Source organism: Pararge aegeria, chromosome 6, assembly GCF_905163445.1.
Source record: "Pararge aegeria chromosome 6, ilParAegt1.1, whole genome shotgun sequence".
NCBI lineage: Eukaryota > Metazoa > Arthropoda > Insecta > Lepidoptera > Nymphalidae > Pararge > Pararge aegeria.
In genome coordinates this window covers 17,135,702-17,152,790 of record NC_053185.1, presented here as the reverse complement: position 1 = coordinate 17,152,790, position 17,089 = coordinate 17,135,702, and the positions used below count along the sequence as shown (strand labels likewise).

Genomic DNA, 17,089 nt, shown 5'->3' with positions numbered 1-17,089 from the left:
TAGGTGCTCTAAAACTGGATCGGAGAAACCGATAACCGGCCCAAGGTGCTGGAATGGTGACCGCGCACGGTTAAAGACAGCGATGGTCAATCCCTAACGAGGTGGACCGACGACATCAAGCCGCTTAAACAAGTGGCCAAAAACAGAGGACTTTAAAAGTCTACAAAAAAAAAAATTGCGCAGCAATGAACGCTGTGGTTTGAAATTGGGGTGCCGGGTGCATTTCCCGGGAGGGCATTTTGGGAATTTATTACTTACGAATTTTCCCGCTGGTGGGAGGCTTAGGCCGTGGCTAAGTACCACCCTACCAACAAAGACGTGCCGCTAAGCGATTTAGCGTTCTGGCACGATGGCGCGTAGAAACCGATTAGGGTCATGGGTAAATCATTAACTACCATACTCCCTAACAGGTTAGCCCGCTAAAATCTTAGACTGCATCATCACTTACCATCAGATAAGATTGCAGTCAAGGGCTGGCTTGTAGTGTGATAAAAAAAACGATGATACGACGAAGGATCGTTTACTAGTATAGTGCAAAAACCATAATCCAGTCTTAGTCAAGTAGAACGGCCCCTCTTTGGTCTAAATAATTGCATATACTCACGAAAACCATGGAAATAAATGTCGTCACAAACGCAAGGTCAAGTTAAGAACACTAAACGAATGTTACGTGACGTAATGTTCACCATCGCACTTCCATATAGGTAGGTACAGCTCACTAATTGGCTAAAGAAAAATCGAGTTATTTCAATGTGAACCACAGAGAATAGTCATAAAAGTACAGTTGGCTCGCGCGGTAGCATAACTCTCAGCATACAAAGTAAAGTATCTCTATTCAAATAGGCTTTCGAGACTTTTTTGAAACGTTCGTAAATATTTTTTACATGCTGTAGGATGGTGATAATTATATCTCTACAATAACTTCATTAATACTAGAGCTACGTGGGATAATAATCCGCCCTCTAGCCTGAATATTTTGGGTATTCGTAGAGTACAGTCCATTCACTATAACTGGTCTCCTATCGTACTCGTGGTAGACCGTTATATAACTTAATGGACTACCCTTAAGTTATATAAGGTACAAGTTATATTAGGATAAGTTATAGTTTCTGTACTCTAGGTCTCCAGTATCGAATACTGTAACGTCAAAATAAATAACTGTTTTCAGTTAAATGTTCCGTTTGATTTTTTTTTTGTTCAAATAATATCCCTTAAAAAATTCTTGTCGTAAATTTTGTACTACAAAAGTCATGCAAAAGATCCATTCTAACACTCAAAAAAAGCGCATTGTAATTTTACAGAATTAAATTTAAAAACATGGCACCACAATTTATACGGACTTTTAGTTTTCGATCTAGAATTAGTCTAAAATAATGGAAACATATTTTTGATTAAAAAATATTAGTAATTTTTTAAACACTTTGGTTTGGTAGCATTTTACTCTGAACTCTGACTTCTTACGACATGCGAGCAATTGCGGGCAATTATATTATTTCAGATCGCGATAATAGATGATAATATACATATTCCCGGGATAAACCGATTTACTCTTCAACAAAGATACACGCCTTATAGATATGCTTCAAATTTTCAGCAAGATCAGCTCAGTCGATAAAGAAACAAACATACCTAGATACTTTCGCAATTAATATGGGATATCTACGAACGAGTCAAATGAGCATTTCTTTTGCCTAATTGATTAAAGACACTAAATCTACCTGACGTATCCAAAACAGTTGTATTCTTGTGTTCGAAACAATATTTTGTATGTTTACCAGTGAATACGTGGCTTCACCTTATCAATCGTTGATAACCGCCTGAAAGCCTCGGTCGAAGTATTAACCTTTCAGTGTGCTACTAACAGTCATTGTGCAAAGGTGTTGAACTAGTTTTGTTAGTTTATTTTCGCTCTAGTGCTGTAAAAATGGCGCAGAACAATCTAGAAGTGGGCATGCGGTGCATAAAGTATATGCTTCTGTGTGTGACTGCCATTTTTGTGGTGAGTTTCGGTGGACAATTGCGCCGTATTTTATGTTTTCTTATCTACTTGTGATGTGGCGTATCGGTGCATTACTCACGAGTACCTACCTGTGTAGATTATGAAAACGTATATACCTAGACTTTTTTGTACTTTTATAATATTGTGTTAGTTATACATACAATTGATTGTCGCAGTGGACAGTGACCCGTCTCTCTGAGTCCGAGGCTGTGGGTTCGATTCCCACAACCGAAAAATGTTTTTGTGATGAACATGTTTGTGATCAGTTATCTTAGTACCCATAACACAAACTACGCTTGCTTTGGGGCTATATGGCGATGTATGTTTGTCGTAATATATTAATCTATTATTTATTTTATAACTAAACGCGCGACTGATGGGAATCGAACACGTAGGTGTCCTGGAGTTCTAATAACTTATCTATATATTTTTTTATTAACTTATCCTTTGAATCTTTTGGGGTTTTGAAGTCAACAAGGACCGATTTTACTGTCCGTCTGTCAGCAGGTTAACTCTGAGACATTTCGTACGAAAAACCTGTAATTTATTATGGGTATATATATATTTCTCCCGTTGTTCAGTGCAGAAGTATTTAGTTATCGATATTTATACAAACTTCTCCTATTGACATACACCGAAATATAGTATTATTTATCAAAAGGGAAGTTATTGTAAGAATCACTTAATATAATGTAATAATAAGCTCTCTGAGAACAACAGTAAAGTAAGGTCCCACGTTCGATACCCATTGAATCTTATTTACGTTTAATAATTCCCAGAGTGTCTAGCTAACGGGAAAATAGAGTTTATAAAACATAAGGCCCTTTTAGCGCTGCTATCTATTGTGATGCCGTAGTGGAGAGCTGTGGTCTTATTATTGGCAGGTCGTGGGTTTGATGCCCAGCAGGTGCAATTTATAAATCTTAGTTTATTATGTCTGGTCTGGTGGCTTTGGTCGTGGCTAGATAGTAGTTACCACCTTAAACGTTTTAGCGTTCCGCTACTAAGCCGTGTAGAAACCGATAAGGGTTAAATATATCTGCCATACCCCTAATAATAATAATTATTTATTTCAGAGGTTTCCATCCATAGATTGTTAGTATATTAGTAACAATTTATCTTTATCCACTGAGTTAGTATTGATTAATTTTAATAATAAAAAAAATGTATAAAAAAAAACTTACTCTACACTCTATTTTTATTTATTTATTTTATTTAAACTCTTTATTTGTACACCACTACACAGTTAGGAAAATAAAGGACAATAGAGAGAAACACAAAAACTGGAGTAGAAAACAAAAGGCGGCCTTATCGCTTAAAAGCGATCTCTGCCAGGCAACCTTAGGATTAGGAAACAACAAGAGCGAGAACAAATAGGTGGTGTAAAATTATTATAAACCTACATTCAAATAACTACATACGAATACATAAACAAAATATACACAAATAAACACATAAAATTATATATATATATATATATATATAATATAAAAATAATAAACTAATATATATTATGATAAGCTATATTAATGAATAGATGATATAAAAATAAAAACCAGTCGTCTTATTGCGCAAAATAATATGCAATTTAACTGTATTTTTAAACATATCAAGCGATTTTGCCTGTCGTATGTTCGTAGTCTACTCTACTACACTCGCCCTAAAGCCTAATTAATGCCCTAAAAGGTTGGCCCGATACAATTTTAGACTGAATCGTCAAATTTAAAAACGTGAGATTACAGTCAAGCTAACTAGTATCTAGTGGTATAAAAAAATAGTTTTGTTGTATTTCCATTGTCTTGAAGGTCGTCACGTGTTTCTAGTGACCTCTATTGTCGAGCGGGTAGCTAATAAGTGGATAGTTATTATAGTTATGTTAATTACATTATGATACCTTACCGTAGCTTCTAGATTTGAATAATAAGGTTCTACGTACTAGTGTGCGATAGAAGCGGTCATAGCCTAGTGGTGAGTTTGAAACCTAGCAGTCACCTCTAACTTTTCTAAGTTATGGGCGTTTTAAGCAAATATCGTGAAGAAACCTGCATAGCTGAGAGTTCTCCATTATTGTATCAAAAGCGTGCGATGTCCACCAATCCGCACTTGGCCAGCGTGGTGGCCTACCAGCCTTTTTTCGTTTTAGCTTTATTGCTACCTCCGGCCCTTGGGAAGGTCGGAGGATATGTGAGACTCCCCCCTCTAAATTAGGTATACCAAAACTAAAAACAACCACGGCATTATCCTCTTGTTAGCTTTGTTAGACTTCCGGGGAATCCGTTTTATACCTCCCGGACGCCTACCAACCACCCCAACCGATTGCTGGGTCTCCCGCGCTAACGAGGAGGGGATGAGAACATCTTAAACCCCCCTCAAACCGTAAAGAGGCTCGTGTAGTGACGGGTAGCTAGTGGCCTACCAGCAGTGGCGTGCACTGGGTTTCTTACCTGGGTATGCATACAGCAGGAAAATTGCATAAAATGGCAAAAATCCTCCTATACGAGCTATATATAAACTTTAGGGTAGGCAGTGCTTTTGTGCATGTATGAAGTGCACGCCACTGCCTACCAGCATACGGCGTAAAACCGTCTCATTGAGGAAGGAGACCCGTGCCCTGTAGTGGGCCGATATTGGGTTGAGATGATAACTATGATAATACAAGTGTCACTAAGAAGGATTTTGCGCTACGCTATGCGGTCCACTGAGTTAAAAGTGTCAAGTGTATGAGTCAATGGTAACAATTTTGTTGTACTCAAATCTCTAATCTAAATTGACACGTCTAAATGTTATGCGTTGATCGTGTCTTGCCCATCATATTCTTATCAGTATAGTTTTGACTACTGGATCTTCCTCAACAAATCTAACACACAAAGATATTTATGAATATTAATGTATTTTTTTTTACATTAAATTTGTAGATTTCCTTGGTATGTTTATTTATTTATTAAGAGCACTATTAGCACACACACAAAAATGAATATTACCACAGATTAGTGATTATAACTGGGACCGTTGGCGTCATGTGCTCTCCAAGGCACGGCTATGGAAAGGCTTAACCAAATCTTGGCCCGACTCCGGAAACAGAATGCAGGACCTTGTAACCCGTAGTTAAACATGCTAACTACTAGAGACACGAAAAGTTCGCGCCTAAAACCGCGGAGCGTAGCTAGTATTTATATATGTTTAAGATATCTAATCTTGATTCCCTGTGACATTATTTATAAGATTGTATACGATCCAATGTATTTTATTCCGAAACTTAACAGAAATCTTTATACTTGTTTTGTACTATCAATTGGAAATGATTAGATACGAATTTCCCTGTATATTTTTATTTATAAAGACAACTAGCAGTATCCCTCGACTTTATCCGCTTACGTATTTTTTTCCTATACAAACTACACTACACTTTTAGCAGTAGTAGATAGAGTTTTTCGTGACAGAGCTCGTCCGGGAAAGTACTGCCGGCATGCTTATTTCTGCTGCCAAACATAATTTGTGTGTTCCGGTCTGAAGTGTGTGGTAGCTGCTTTACTTACACGAGAAGGACATGCCGTGGTGGTTTTTATACCCATCCCACATAACCCCTGTCTTGCCCAAAAGAAAGTAAAATCAAATCAAATCAAATCAAATCGTTTATTTGCAGATTGGTATTACATTGTTGGTAGGTACACAAAACATAGGGACAAACAATCCGCCTTAGATGGCATGCAAAAAATATATATGATCGTACAATAATTATACAATAATAATACTATCTTAAATCAATCGATATTATTAAAATAAGAATAAAATTTAAGAGTGATATCAAAAGTACAAATATTATTATTCATGTCAAATTATAATCACTGTAAATGTCAAACCTATAATATTGTGTCTGTTAAGTAGAAGGAAGGAGAAGGCAGTAAAGCTTTCCCACCACGCTAAAAAAAGGCATATGAGGCTTAACACCAAAGCCTCAGGTTGATGGATACAGGGCAGCACTTAGAACGATGCGTTCCTTCCTGGGAATCGAACTCGGGACATCACACTTCAAACCGCAACGCTCACTGCTGCGCCAGCAGTTAACACCAATTTAACTTAAACACATTTTTCTAACCATGTAAGTAACCGTTACTGATAAAGTACTAGGAATGTATAACATAGGTATGTTATTACTCAAAGCTGTTAGCTGTTATCATAACATGTTCAATATCAAAACGGTAAAAAGAACTCATGTCTATGACGTCATGGATTAATGAATAAAGACATTTGTAATCTGTACTAGTCACTGTTTTAGAATCTACATTCGGAGGCCACAAATATATTTGTGTTTGTTGGCTACAAAAACGATAAAATAAAACCTACCCCAACGATTTATATTTTGAGTTCCTTATGCCCGTTTTCACTAACGACGAACACGGCAATGCCTAAGTAAGAAACACCTAACACAAGAAGATATCGAGGCCTTCCACCAACCGATTTTCACTAGGCAACATTACGCACCTAGAACCACCTTGTGGTATTTTGTGTTTGGATTATTATATTTTTCATTTTTCGTATGGATATAAATAAGGTTATTGAAAAAATAAAAAAAAAAATTAAGTGTAAATTTACGAGTTAAACCTAAACCTAAACGTAACGCACCGCTGAATCGTTATGTAATTTAAGATGGCCCCCTAACGTCATTAGACACTATGTAAGAATTTGTGCAACGTGTTTTTTTTCTACGCATCGCCTAAATCATCAGGCAACCGATTAAAGCGTTTCCTAGGTTTAGTAAAAAAGGAATTCTATCTGTATAACTTTAAAACTTAAAACAGATTATATTTGGATGATAAACGTTGGTTAATTTGCTGTACGGGGCGCGGCTGTTCTAATATAATATGATAGAATAACATTTTCATTATCATCTTTATCAACTCTTAACAGGACCACTAAAGGGCACGGATCTTCTCTCAGAATGGGAGTTCTCTCAGAGTGGGGTTTAGTCTTTAATCGTGCGGATTGGTATCCTTCACATGCCTTAGAGAACATTATGGAGATTTCTCAGGAATGCAGGTTTCCTCACGATGTTTTCTTTCACCGTTAAAGCAAGGGATATTTAATTGATTCAATGAAAAACGCACATAATTTCGAAACGACAAAGGATCGCGTTCCGTGGATCGAATTCTTTCACCCCAGAGGAGGACCAAAGTGAAAACCACACCTGACAAAAACCAAACCCCCCCATAATAGGGAGGTCCACCACCAGTTTGGAAGGCAGATCCTGTCGAGCCGGCAAAACGTCCACAATGTTTTTGCATATATATTTTACAGCTAAAAGCGACGCTAGTGAGCTAAAGGTTAAAAAATAATAATAAAAAGAAACCGACTCATATAAATGCTACACTAACTAAAAAGTATAAAAATATTATTTTCTACAACATTCTTAAGTCAGTGCCAAGTAAAATTAAAACCTTTACCCTGTAGCGAACTGAATTAGAAGTATCTATTGTTATGTTTTAATTAGCACATGGTTTATAAATGTTTAAAATTCGCTGAAGGTAGACCGTGCATTGATGCATGTATGGAGTGCGCTCAACTATCGTGCAACATTACACCGTACACGTGAGCTCGCCGAGGGCGAACAAAATCAATAACAAATGTAGCTACGAGTACGTATGGCGACAGTAACCACAGGCGCGTCTGTCCTTGCAACGCCGCCAATGTCGATGTTTACCCTCGCTTGCACTTATGTTAACAATGCAGAATATATACGAAAATAATTTAAATAGACACAAATTAAATATGTTATTTAGCTATTTAATATTAATACATACAAGTTATACCACAATGAGATTTATAAACAATAGCTTTTAGGACACCTGTTTAACAATGCTATTTAATACATACAATAAAAAGACGATGCGTTAGGCTCCGTGCTTCGAAGAGCACTTTTATTTCGCCTTTTCTGCCCAAAAGTCGAGCCAAGGCCATGTCGATTCGTTAAATGGTGCCAGCAGCGTCCCTAGCGAGTTTCTCTAACCCATTCCTTAACGCTTTGTCTATATGTCTAAAAACTGCGAAACGAGGCTGCGAGAAAATTTTAACTTAGAGACGCACTTATAGAATAGCTAATACCTATCTCATTAAAATAATCTTTTGTTCTGTTGGGTACCTACTATTACTTATAACGAGTTCTCTGCCTTGAAACTTTGCTGGGTAAATGATTTAATATCTGTTAAACAACCATACAATATAACACGTGGGGTTGGCTCGTGGGATCAAAATCAATAACTATACATATATCTACGGGTAAGTAGTAAATATGACGGTGGCATTAACATACTTTGTCCTCGTAACAGCCGCCAAGGTCGCGGTTCAACCTCGCTTATACTATTAGATTATAAAGTACACTGCCACACACAAATAGAAAATATACAGACTTTGTATGAGTTTATAAACAATTACACTTGTCATACTCAGGGTGAAAGCGGACTAAAACAGCCTTTTAGGCACTTGTATTATATATATACACTGTATTACACAAGTAATTTGTTTATGGACTTAAAATTAGCATCGTCAAAAATTCAAACAAAAATAACTGTAACAGATAGATAGAATTTTAGTACTAGAAAGCTTTTTGGAAAAATACTATCGCCATGCCGCTAAACAGCGTTGATGCAATGCTGTGTTCCGGTATGAAGGGCGTGGTTGCCGGTATAATTACAATCACATGAGGCTTAACACATGTATGCATGAGCATGGACGCGCTTCTTGCATGCCCTTACTGTGTATGCAAGGAGTGTCGCTTTGTTTATAGGCGATGGTTTCCACTTACAAAAAATAACCTATAGATAAAATTAAAGAGTCAATTTTATACACTCTGAAAGGGACTTATCCCAGCAATCAAAGTGATGTATATAATGTAAAACTCGATCATTTACTCTTGACTTAAATATGTCTAGGGAACTTACAATGGCTTGTTGTATGCACTTTATTTCATGCTCTTAATCATAAAATTAAGAATATACAAAATCTTCATTCAGCCATTATTGTATGCAGTGCATTGTATCCAAAATCAGTGAAACCCCCGTTTACGTCTCACTTTACACTAGCGGAATGTTGCTGGACTTTTTCTGGAAAATGAGAAAAAATTACTTTCCACTGCTAAACATTATGAAGTCACTAGCCGTTTGTTCGAGAAACAAATGTACAGTGGAGTGGTTTTTTCAATTTAGTTCAATATTAGTCGTGTACACGGGTTTTTGTATGCTCTTAAAGTGCTTGTTTATTATTTTGTGTAGAACATCATGTCGCCTGTAAAAAAACAAAACTTTTCTAATTCCAGTTAACATCAGCTCTGATAATCTCGGTGGGCACGACGATCTACGCCATATACCACGATGTGTCGTTCTTCCTGGACTCGCAGCTGTTCTCGCCGGCAACCTTCATCATCGTCATTGGCATCATCATGCTGTTTGTCTCCCTCTTCGGGTGCGTCGGAGCCTTGAAAGAGAGCACCTGCTTGGTCAATATTGTAAGTAGATTCCTGTGCTCCAGGAAACTTAATAAAATTCTTTGAAGAATACACTATAAACGGTGATGATTCTGAAATTTAAAGCAGTTTCTTTGGTAATTCTGTTGTTTAACATCATCGTCATAGTCATTATCATAGTCATCATTATCCCACTACCGGATTGTACTGGACAGGACACAGTTCTTCCAGCTTGAGAAGGGTTCAGGCCGCTGTCCTCCAGAATTGGTAGACTTCACATCAAAAACATTATGGAGAAATCTCAGACATGCAGGATTCCTCTCGATGTTTTCCTTCGCCGTTAAAGCAAGTGATATAAAATTGCTTAAAGCGCAAATAACTTCGAAAAATAAGAGTCGCATTTCGGGGATCAAATTGAGCATTTAATTGTTGGCTTCCACCTCGGAGCTATCTTCATTTAACAATATAATGCACCAGCATAAATTAATCAAGGGACCCCAAAGTCCTACCCACTAAGCACTGTTCTGTTCTTTCCAATTCCAGTTGTGTTGGTCAAACCTCTCGAAGCAGAGTTGGCACCATTGTCACATGTTAGTGTACTTAACGAATTTAACTTCACCTCGGTAATCAAACCTATAGGAGCCATGGATATCTATTATAGACAGCTCCATAGTAGAACATGCTAACGAAAAGTTTAAAGAAGCTGTTACACAGCTCTAATCCATTACTCATCATCAAAAACTGTTCATGCCAGGTAAAGTCAAGGGATAGATTAAATTAAGGGATATTTAATTTTTTCCACGCATGACCAGTCATGTGCAACTTAGTAGTTTATTCGAGCTAGGTGTCTCAACATTGTGAAATATTTATCAAAATTTTGTGTTGGTTCGTATTATCAGGAATTATATTTTCCGGAAATAGAATTATTTGATTACTCACTTACGAGTACCTCTGCTAATATTTTGTTTTCTTTACTTTTGTGAAGCCAGTATCTTTTAAAAGATCTTGTATCGTTAAATTCTAGAAGTTGGAATTCAAAGATACAACATTTCAGGACCGGCGCAATTTATACTATCAGTTCTAATGTTGAATGATCAAAATAATTATATTAATTTTACCAGCAAGAAAAAATCTAAGTGTGGACAAGCATATATTTAATTAATATTTATTTTTTTAATACGCAGTTCGCAGTGATTCTAAGCTTGGTACTGGTGCTGGAGATCTCGGCTGCCATTGCCGCTTATGTGCTGCGCGCACAGGTCGCTGATATGCTGGACCAAAACCTGCGAGAAACCCTGCCCTTCTACTACAGCAACCCTGAAGTTGAAGACGGCTTTGACTTCATTCAGTCTAGGGTATGTACCATCATTATGTTATACCCAAGAATTTGGAGTATATTTGTTACCAACTCAGTCACAGATGTTCTGCACCAGAAACTGCAATGCAAATGACCCTGCCCTTCCCCCCCCCCATCAGCTTTTCTGCTACCCCAATCCTGAAGTTTAAGACGCTTTTGATTTTAATATTGTATTGTAGCGTCACCAGTCCAAACAGTCTAGCATAACTACTCAACGTGGTTCATGCATAACGGCGCAATACAATATGCTCTAGTTCCTGGTAGCCTTACGATTTCCGTCTATGGTACCGAGCATACCTCTCGACCTATATTCAGCAGTCGATATGTTAACTCCTTTATATTAAAACTATAACAGAGAGGTATGCATAATTTTCATCATTACCAACCCTTAAATGCCCACTAGAGGGCACGGGCATCCTCTCAGAATGAGGAGGATTTCACCAAGCTGGCTAAACAAGGATTTGTAGGCTTCACACACCTTGAAAACATTATGGAGAACTCTTAGGCATGCCGGTTTCCTCACGATGTTTTCCTTCAAGCAAGCTTCCTTTTGTTTAAGCAAGTGATATTTTATTGCTAAAATTAAAAACGCACATAGCTCCAAAAAGTCCTATGTGCGCGCTGGAACTCGAACTCGTTCCCCAAAAGGGAAGCCGAAGCCTTGCCTACTAGGCTATCACCGCTTATACGGATATTACTTTTCTAGATTACGGTAAGGCAAGGGGTCTGATTATAATTATGCTGATTTAATAAAAACAATTGGTCATTTCTAAAACTGCACAACAATCGATCTCAAAGCCCTTACGTTTCATGGCAAAATTAAATAAATAATACTACGACAATACACACATCGCCATCTAGCCTTAATGTTAGCGAAGCTCGAGTTATGGGTACTAAGATGACTGATGAGCATTTATATGAATACATAAATACATACATAAATACTTATAATATACAGATAAATTCAAAAAAATCAATATTCATTTGTTTACAGTAGGCCTAATATAAGCACTTTTGAAACGTCAACTCTGTCTGTTTGTAGTGATTCAACCACCGGCTCGGAAGGCAGATTCTACCGAGAAGAATCCGGAGAAAACTCAGCAGTTGCTCTTTTCCAGACACTGAAAAACATTCATGTTCACCACACTAACATGTTCCAGTTGTGGGAATCGAACCCGCGGCCATGGACTCAGAAAGCAGAGTCACTGCCCACTGCTCAGTCAACCGTAACAAATTATTTATAAAATTATTTATAAAAATTCCAGCTCAACTGTTGCGGCGTTGACAGTTACCTGGACTGGGCAGATGTGCCATCCAACGGACACTCTGGCATCGTTGTATCAAACATGACGGTCCCATACTCTTGCTGCGCTCAAACCAACTACGAAATCGTTGGAGAAACCGAGATCCAGGAGTGTCTTAAGCTGTACGCTAGCGGATGTCTTCCGAGAATCACATACCTGATCTACCAGAGCGCGGGACTTCTTGGTGCTGGCGCTTTGACGATCGCATTCATCCAGGTAGGCTTCGTTTTTTTATTCCATGATTTTGATGATTCAGTTTAAGATGGTAACGGGCTAAACTGGTAGGGCAGGTATGTTAGTTATATTGCAACTATGTTTTCTGCCACGTATAATTTGAGTACCTTCAAGGCTTTTTCTAGGGAAGCGTGCTTCAACCTGGACCTCATCATTGCTTTCTAACTGGCATATTTGTCGTTAAGCGCTGACCTATCGTTAATAAAAAAAAAAACACAGCATGCAAGACTCAATGCACGAAGTTTTGATAGATATGAAGATTTCGTTTTCTGATTAAATTATATTTGATGATATCATGTTTATTTATTGATATTAAAGCTAACCCTTACGTAACAAGAAATCTATCATTGTCTAGTCAAGTTTTTTATTGCAAAAACTCCTTTTCTAACTGTAGGCTCTTACAGTATTTTTGTACGAATTTGTTTTCTTCTTTTTGTGTGTCTCCACTATAAGAGGTTGGCCGTCAGCTCGGAAAACTTTCCGCAGTCTTGCGCCAAGCGTAATATTTTTTACGCTAGTTGTATCGATGTTTGTTTATTAAAGGATAAATGAATTAATGAATAAACTTTTATTGTACACCAAAGAAAAAACTAGTTGCAGAGATATAAACATAGAGCAAGAGAGTACAATTTGGTTGCCTCATCGCTACATAGCGCGTTCTTGCAGGCAACCCAAGGCTCATAAGGTGCACAACCAGCATGGCGGGATGTTGCACAACAAGAACTTTTTTTTTCCTCCAACGTGTAGTTTGCCTAAGCTTATTGCTTATTTCTACTTTGCTCATAATTATGAGTTTTGTAATTGGTATTGCTCATGTCTCATGTCTCATGTAATGGTGTTTGTGTTTTCAGATTATCGGCATAGTATTCTCATTCTCGCTGGCCAGTGCCATTCGCAAGGCGAAGTCTGAGCGCGAGCGCAGGCGATGGGAGATCCAGGAGCGCATGATCAACGCCTACACCTCTCTCAACCCTGAGAAAGAGCAGAAGCCCGTTGTCTACGTGCCCTTCCAGGGACAAGCGACTGCTTAAGGATATGCCACAGATGGACATAGTTATGCGAAAACGTTCTGATCCATAACCTCTTCAACTAGCCATCGAGATGGCTAAATATGAAAATTAAATTACGTACCTTTCGTACGCCTTTTGACTAACTCCCATCGCTTAAAGCAGTACTATTTCAAAATGTTATTCACATTTTTCTTGACGACGCATAGGATTAGAATTCTAAAACAAAACGACTACAATATTAAAATAACACTGCTTTATTCTACGGTAGTAAGACCCCTGTACGTTTTAAATCTGAAATAAAGTGATTGACATAATATGATAGAAGTTCCGAACTCACATGTAGCAAGTTTATGAATGTAATGTGGCTTAGTTATTTTGTGCGCTTATATTGGTCGTGTTTAAACACACCCCAATCAACATAGGTTGCATGAATATAATAAAAAAATATCTTTATCCATAGTAATTATTTTCTGTATCTTTTACGAAACATTTTTGATTTTCGTAGTAAATTAAATTGACATAAAAGTCGACTTGAGTTGTGAATAAAGAAATTGTTTCAGTATTTTAATGTAAAAATTAAAGATAGATAGTTAACTATATACGAATACCAAATGGTAATTTTATTTGTTAATGGTGAAATCTGTCGAAATATCGTACTTATTTTATATTTTTATTTTTAATTCAATATTATATTGTAAGCTAAATACATAGCTATGAACAGTACTGTAAGACCAATTCTATTGTCAAGTTAGGGGCAACACTAGGTTGATTGAATAATTTTGTATTAGACATATAGTTTGTTGTAATGTTTAAACTTTAAAAGTATGGTGTTAAAACGTATTAACTATATTATTAAATAAATAATAATAAACTATTTTTATTTACTGGTTAGTTTTATTCCTATTATTGTATTGCTGTATTTCCTTTTATCCATCTTTCGCATTCATTTGTCCACCCGTCCTAGCCCCTCAGTCATCATCACACAATAAATTTTTTTTATTAATGTACGGCTCACAATTAAATTCAAGTTCAAATTCAAAATTTCTTTATTCATGTAGGCCTATCACAGGCACTTATTAAGCGTTCACACAATATGTTTACATAATTGTAAGGGGATGGTGATAACTTCGTTCGCCAACTGAAACCTAAAGCTACAAGGGTTCCAAACGCGCCCTGGTCTAAGAAGAGCCCACAACAAACTTAGCCGGGTAATTTGTTTTTTGTTATCACCATCTCACAGTTTATTTATATTAAGGTATGAAGCTAGAGCAAATGGGGGGGGGGGGGGGGGCGAGTTCGAATCCCAGCACGCTTCTGTAACTTTTCTAAGTTATATGCGTTTTGAGTAATTAAAATATCACTGGCAAAGGAAAACATCGTAATGACTACGGCCTTGACCGCTTCTCATTGTGGGAGGACACCCGTGCCTTGTAGTGGGCCGGTAACGGGTTGATATGATGATGATGAGCACAAAACTCATCCGCTTTTATAATTCATATATAATTCAATGCATTTTTTGCGCTGGTAACCCTTAAAAAAGGCTTGAATTAAAAAAGTATACCTTTTATTTAATTTCCGACTGCAGGGCACTTAGACGAATTAAACAAACAATATAAATATCGTTCTGTCATCAAATAGAATTTCTTCTATCGACACATTTTGTAAGTGAACTCTTGAATCGAGAGAACTAGTTTACGCTTTTATAACAATAAAAACTAAGTACTTTGTTGTAGCACTTTTAAGCTTATTGCTCATAATGATCACCATTGAAGCCAACGATGTAAAGCGTTTTTATTCCTCAACAAGAAACCTTTGTCTAGCAGCCTTCTTTTTATACAATTTGAAGAGAAGCATCAAATGTATTCGCTTCATTTTATTAGATGATTGAAAGTCACGTTTAGCCTAATGGGAATAGATTTTTTTGATTGTAACCAGAATGCTTCAAAAGTACTGGACCGATTTTAACCATGTCTTCGCTAAAAGAAGGCTAAACTATCAAATCAAATCAAATCAAATCAAATCCTTTTATTTGCATAAAACATTGTAGGTATACATGTTTAGTCATAATATATGACATGCAAATCTTAATTTAAACAAATTCATTTATGTAATAATTAATAAAACATCAAAATAAATAAAATCAAAATAATCGGCTGAATATAATAAAATTTCATTAATTTTACTGTATGGAGCAATAAACTTGGGATGTCAAGTAAAAAATAACTAAACTAATAATTATATTTTATTTTATCAAGAAGTAACATAAGCTATAATTTAGATTAAGCTACTGTTTTATGAAGATAAGATGATGAAGATAATTGCAATAATTTAACACAAAGTTTACTTTAGGCACATTTTATGTCAGAGAAAAAATATGTAACGTGGAGAGAAAAGGAAAAAGCGCTTTACAGAGCTAGAGGGTATAATATGATTTTTTTTAATTCGAGGTTAAGTATGTAAGAAGATTTATTTAATTCTAACACCTAAATGGTGCTGTTCACGCGTTTTTTAAGTATGTGTGATCCCAAGCGCTAAAGAAGTTTCACTTGAGAAACCTTAAATACGCATAAGTATGCTGAAAGCCAATAAAGTTCCCCTTGCGATGATCCATTGACTGGCAATCGTATTATTTATTTAGCTTGCAAAATATGTGCATTAATTAAGGCATATGAGGCTTGACATTACGCCTCAAATTGATAGACACAGGCGGGCTACAAATGTGCTGTCATTTTTATAAACCTTGGCTGACACACCATGGTGGGTGCAGTGGCATAGAAGTATGGAGGGTAGAGGTAAGGAGGATCATCTGTGTATATGAAAAAGTGTCCGTCAAAATGTATTAAATTAGGATGGCGCCACATTTGCATCAAGGTAACTCTTAAAAGAAGCGCCAAATATTGTTAGAGTAGGCTTGAAAAATAAACAAGGAAGTAAGGTTATATTTACCACAATATTTTGTACAACGTAAGTTGTTGAAATTCTCAATTATTAACTACTTTAGTCGATAAAGACATTAAATTTTTTAACTCGGCATACTTCAATTCATCTACGATTGCTACATTCATACCATACCCTGTGCATCCACCAGCGCCATTGTGGAGGATTTTTGAACTGTTATTTAGCGCATACAACTGGACACTTTTTCAACTTTTCTCCCATATAAGATGACTCTCCTTACCTCTACCCTCCATACATAGAAGGTATGCACAGGATATGCAGATTATATAAAATAAAGAATAACGATCGATCAAGTACGAGTTATAAAAACTTAAGGGTAGGCTTTTTATAACTCTTACAAAGTCTATCCTTAAGTTTTTTATACTCGTACGGGAGATTTTTTTCATTCTTTATGATCTGCCCGCTTAGTGCATACCCTGTGCATACCCTGTATGCACACCACTGGGTAGGTGTGTCTTGATTTAATTAGTAAATAGTTTTGAACAAATAATTAAAATATTTGAATAATATTTGATTTACGTACAGATAATGTTCATGACATTGTGCCGGTGAGTATTTTCATATAAATACGGGTTCATTTTCCATACACTTCAGTCTTGTATGGACTCCAACGATCCAAATATACCTCACGGTGTCTTAGTCGTTGTCACATGGCAATATGAATTAAATAAAACATGTGAAGTCACAAAGTAATGAAATGACAAAATATAGTATTTTTCTACCAAAGCTAATCCTCATTTTATTTACTCAGGTAAATAATGTTTGTTTAAT

The 17,089-nt window shown here is 36.6% G+C and overlaps 1 protein-coding gene across 2 annotated transcripts; it reads left to right on the top strand.

Moving 5' to 3' along the window:
- The first annotated feature begins 760 nt into the window (after positions 1–760).
- Positions 761–14,213, top strand: LOC120624578 (CD63 antigen-like). 2 transcript variants are annotated; one of them, XM_039891214.1, is made up of 6 exons: positions 761–820; positions 1,779–1,999; positions 9,309–9,497; positions 10,640–10,810; positions 12,078–12,332; positions 13,202–14,213. In XM_039891214.1, the coding sequence occupies exons 2-6, from the start codon at positions 1,925–1,927 to the stop codon at positions 13,379–13,381; spliced, it is 870 nt and encodes a 289-aa protein (XP_039747148.1). In that variant the 5' UTR covers positions 761–820; positions 1,779–1,924; the 3' UTR covers positions 13,382–14,213. The 2 variants fall into 2 exon arrangements, with proteins under 2 accessions (XP_039747148.1, XP_039747147.1); XM_039891213.1 differs by lacking the exon at positions 761–820 and having other exon boundaries at positions 1,506–1,999.
- The last annotated feature ends 2,876 nt before the right edge of the window (positions 14,214–17,089 follow it).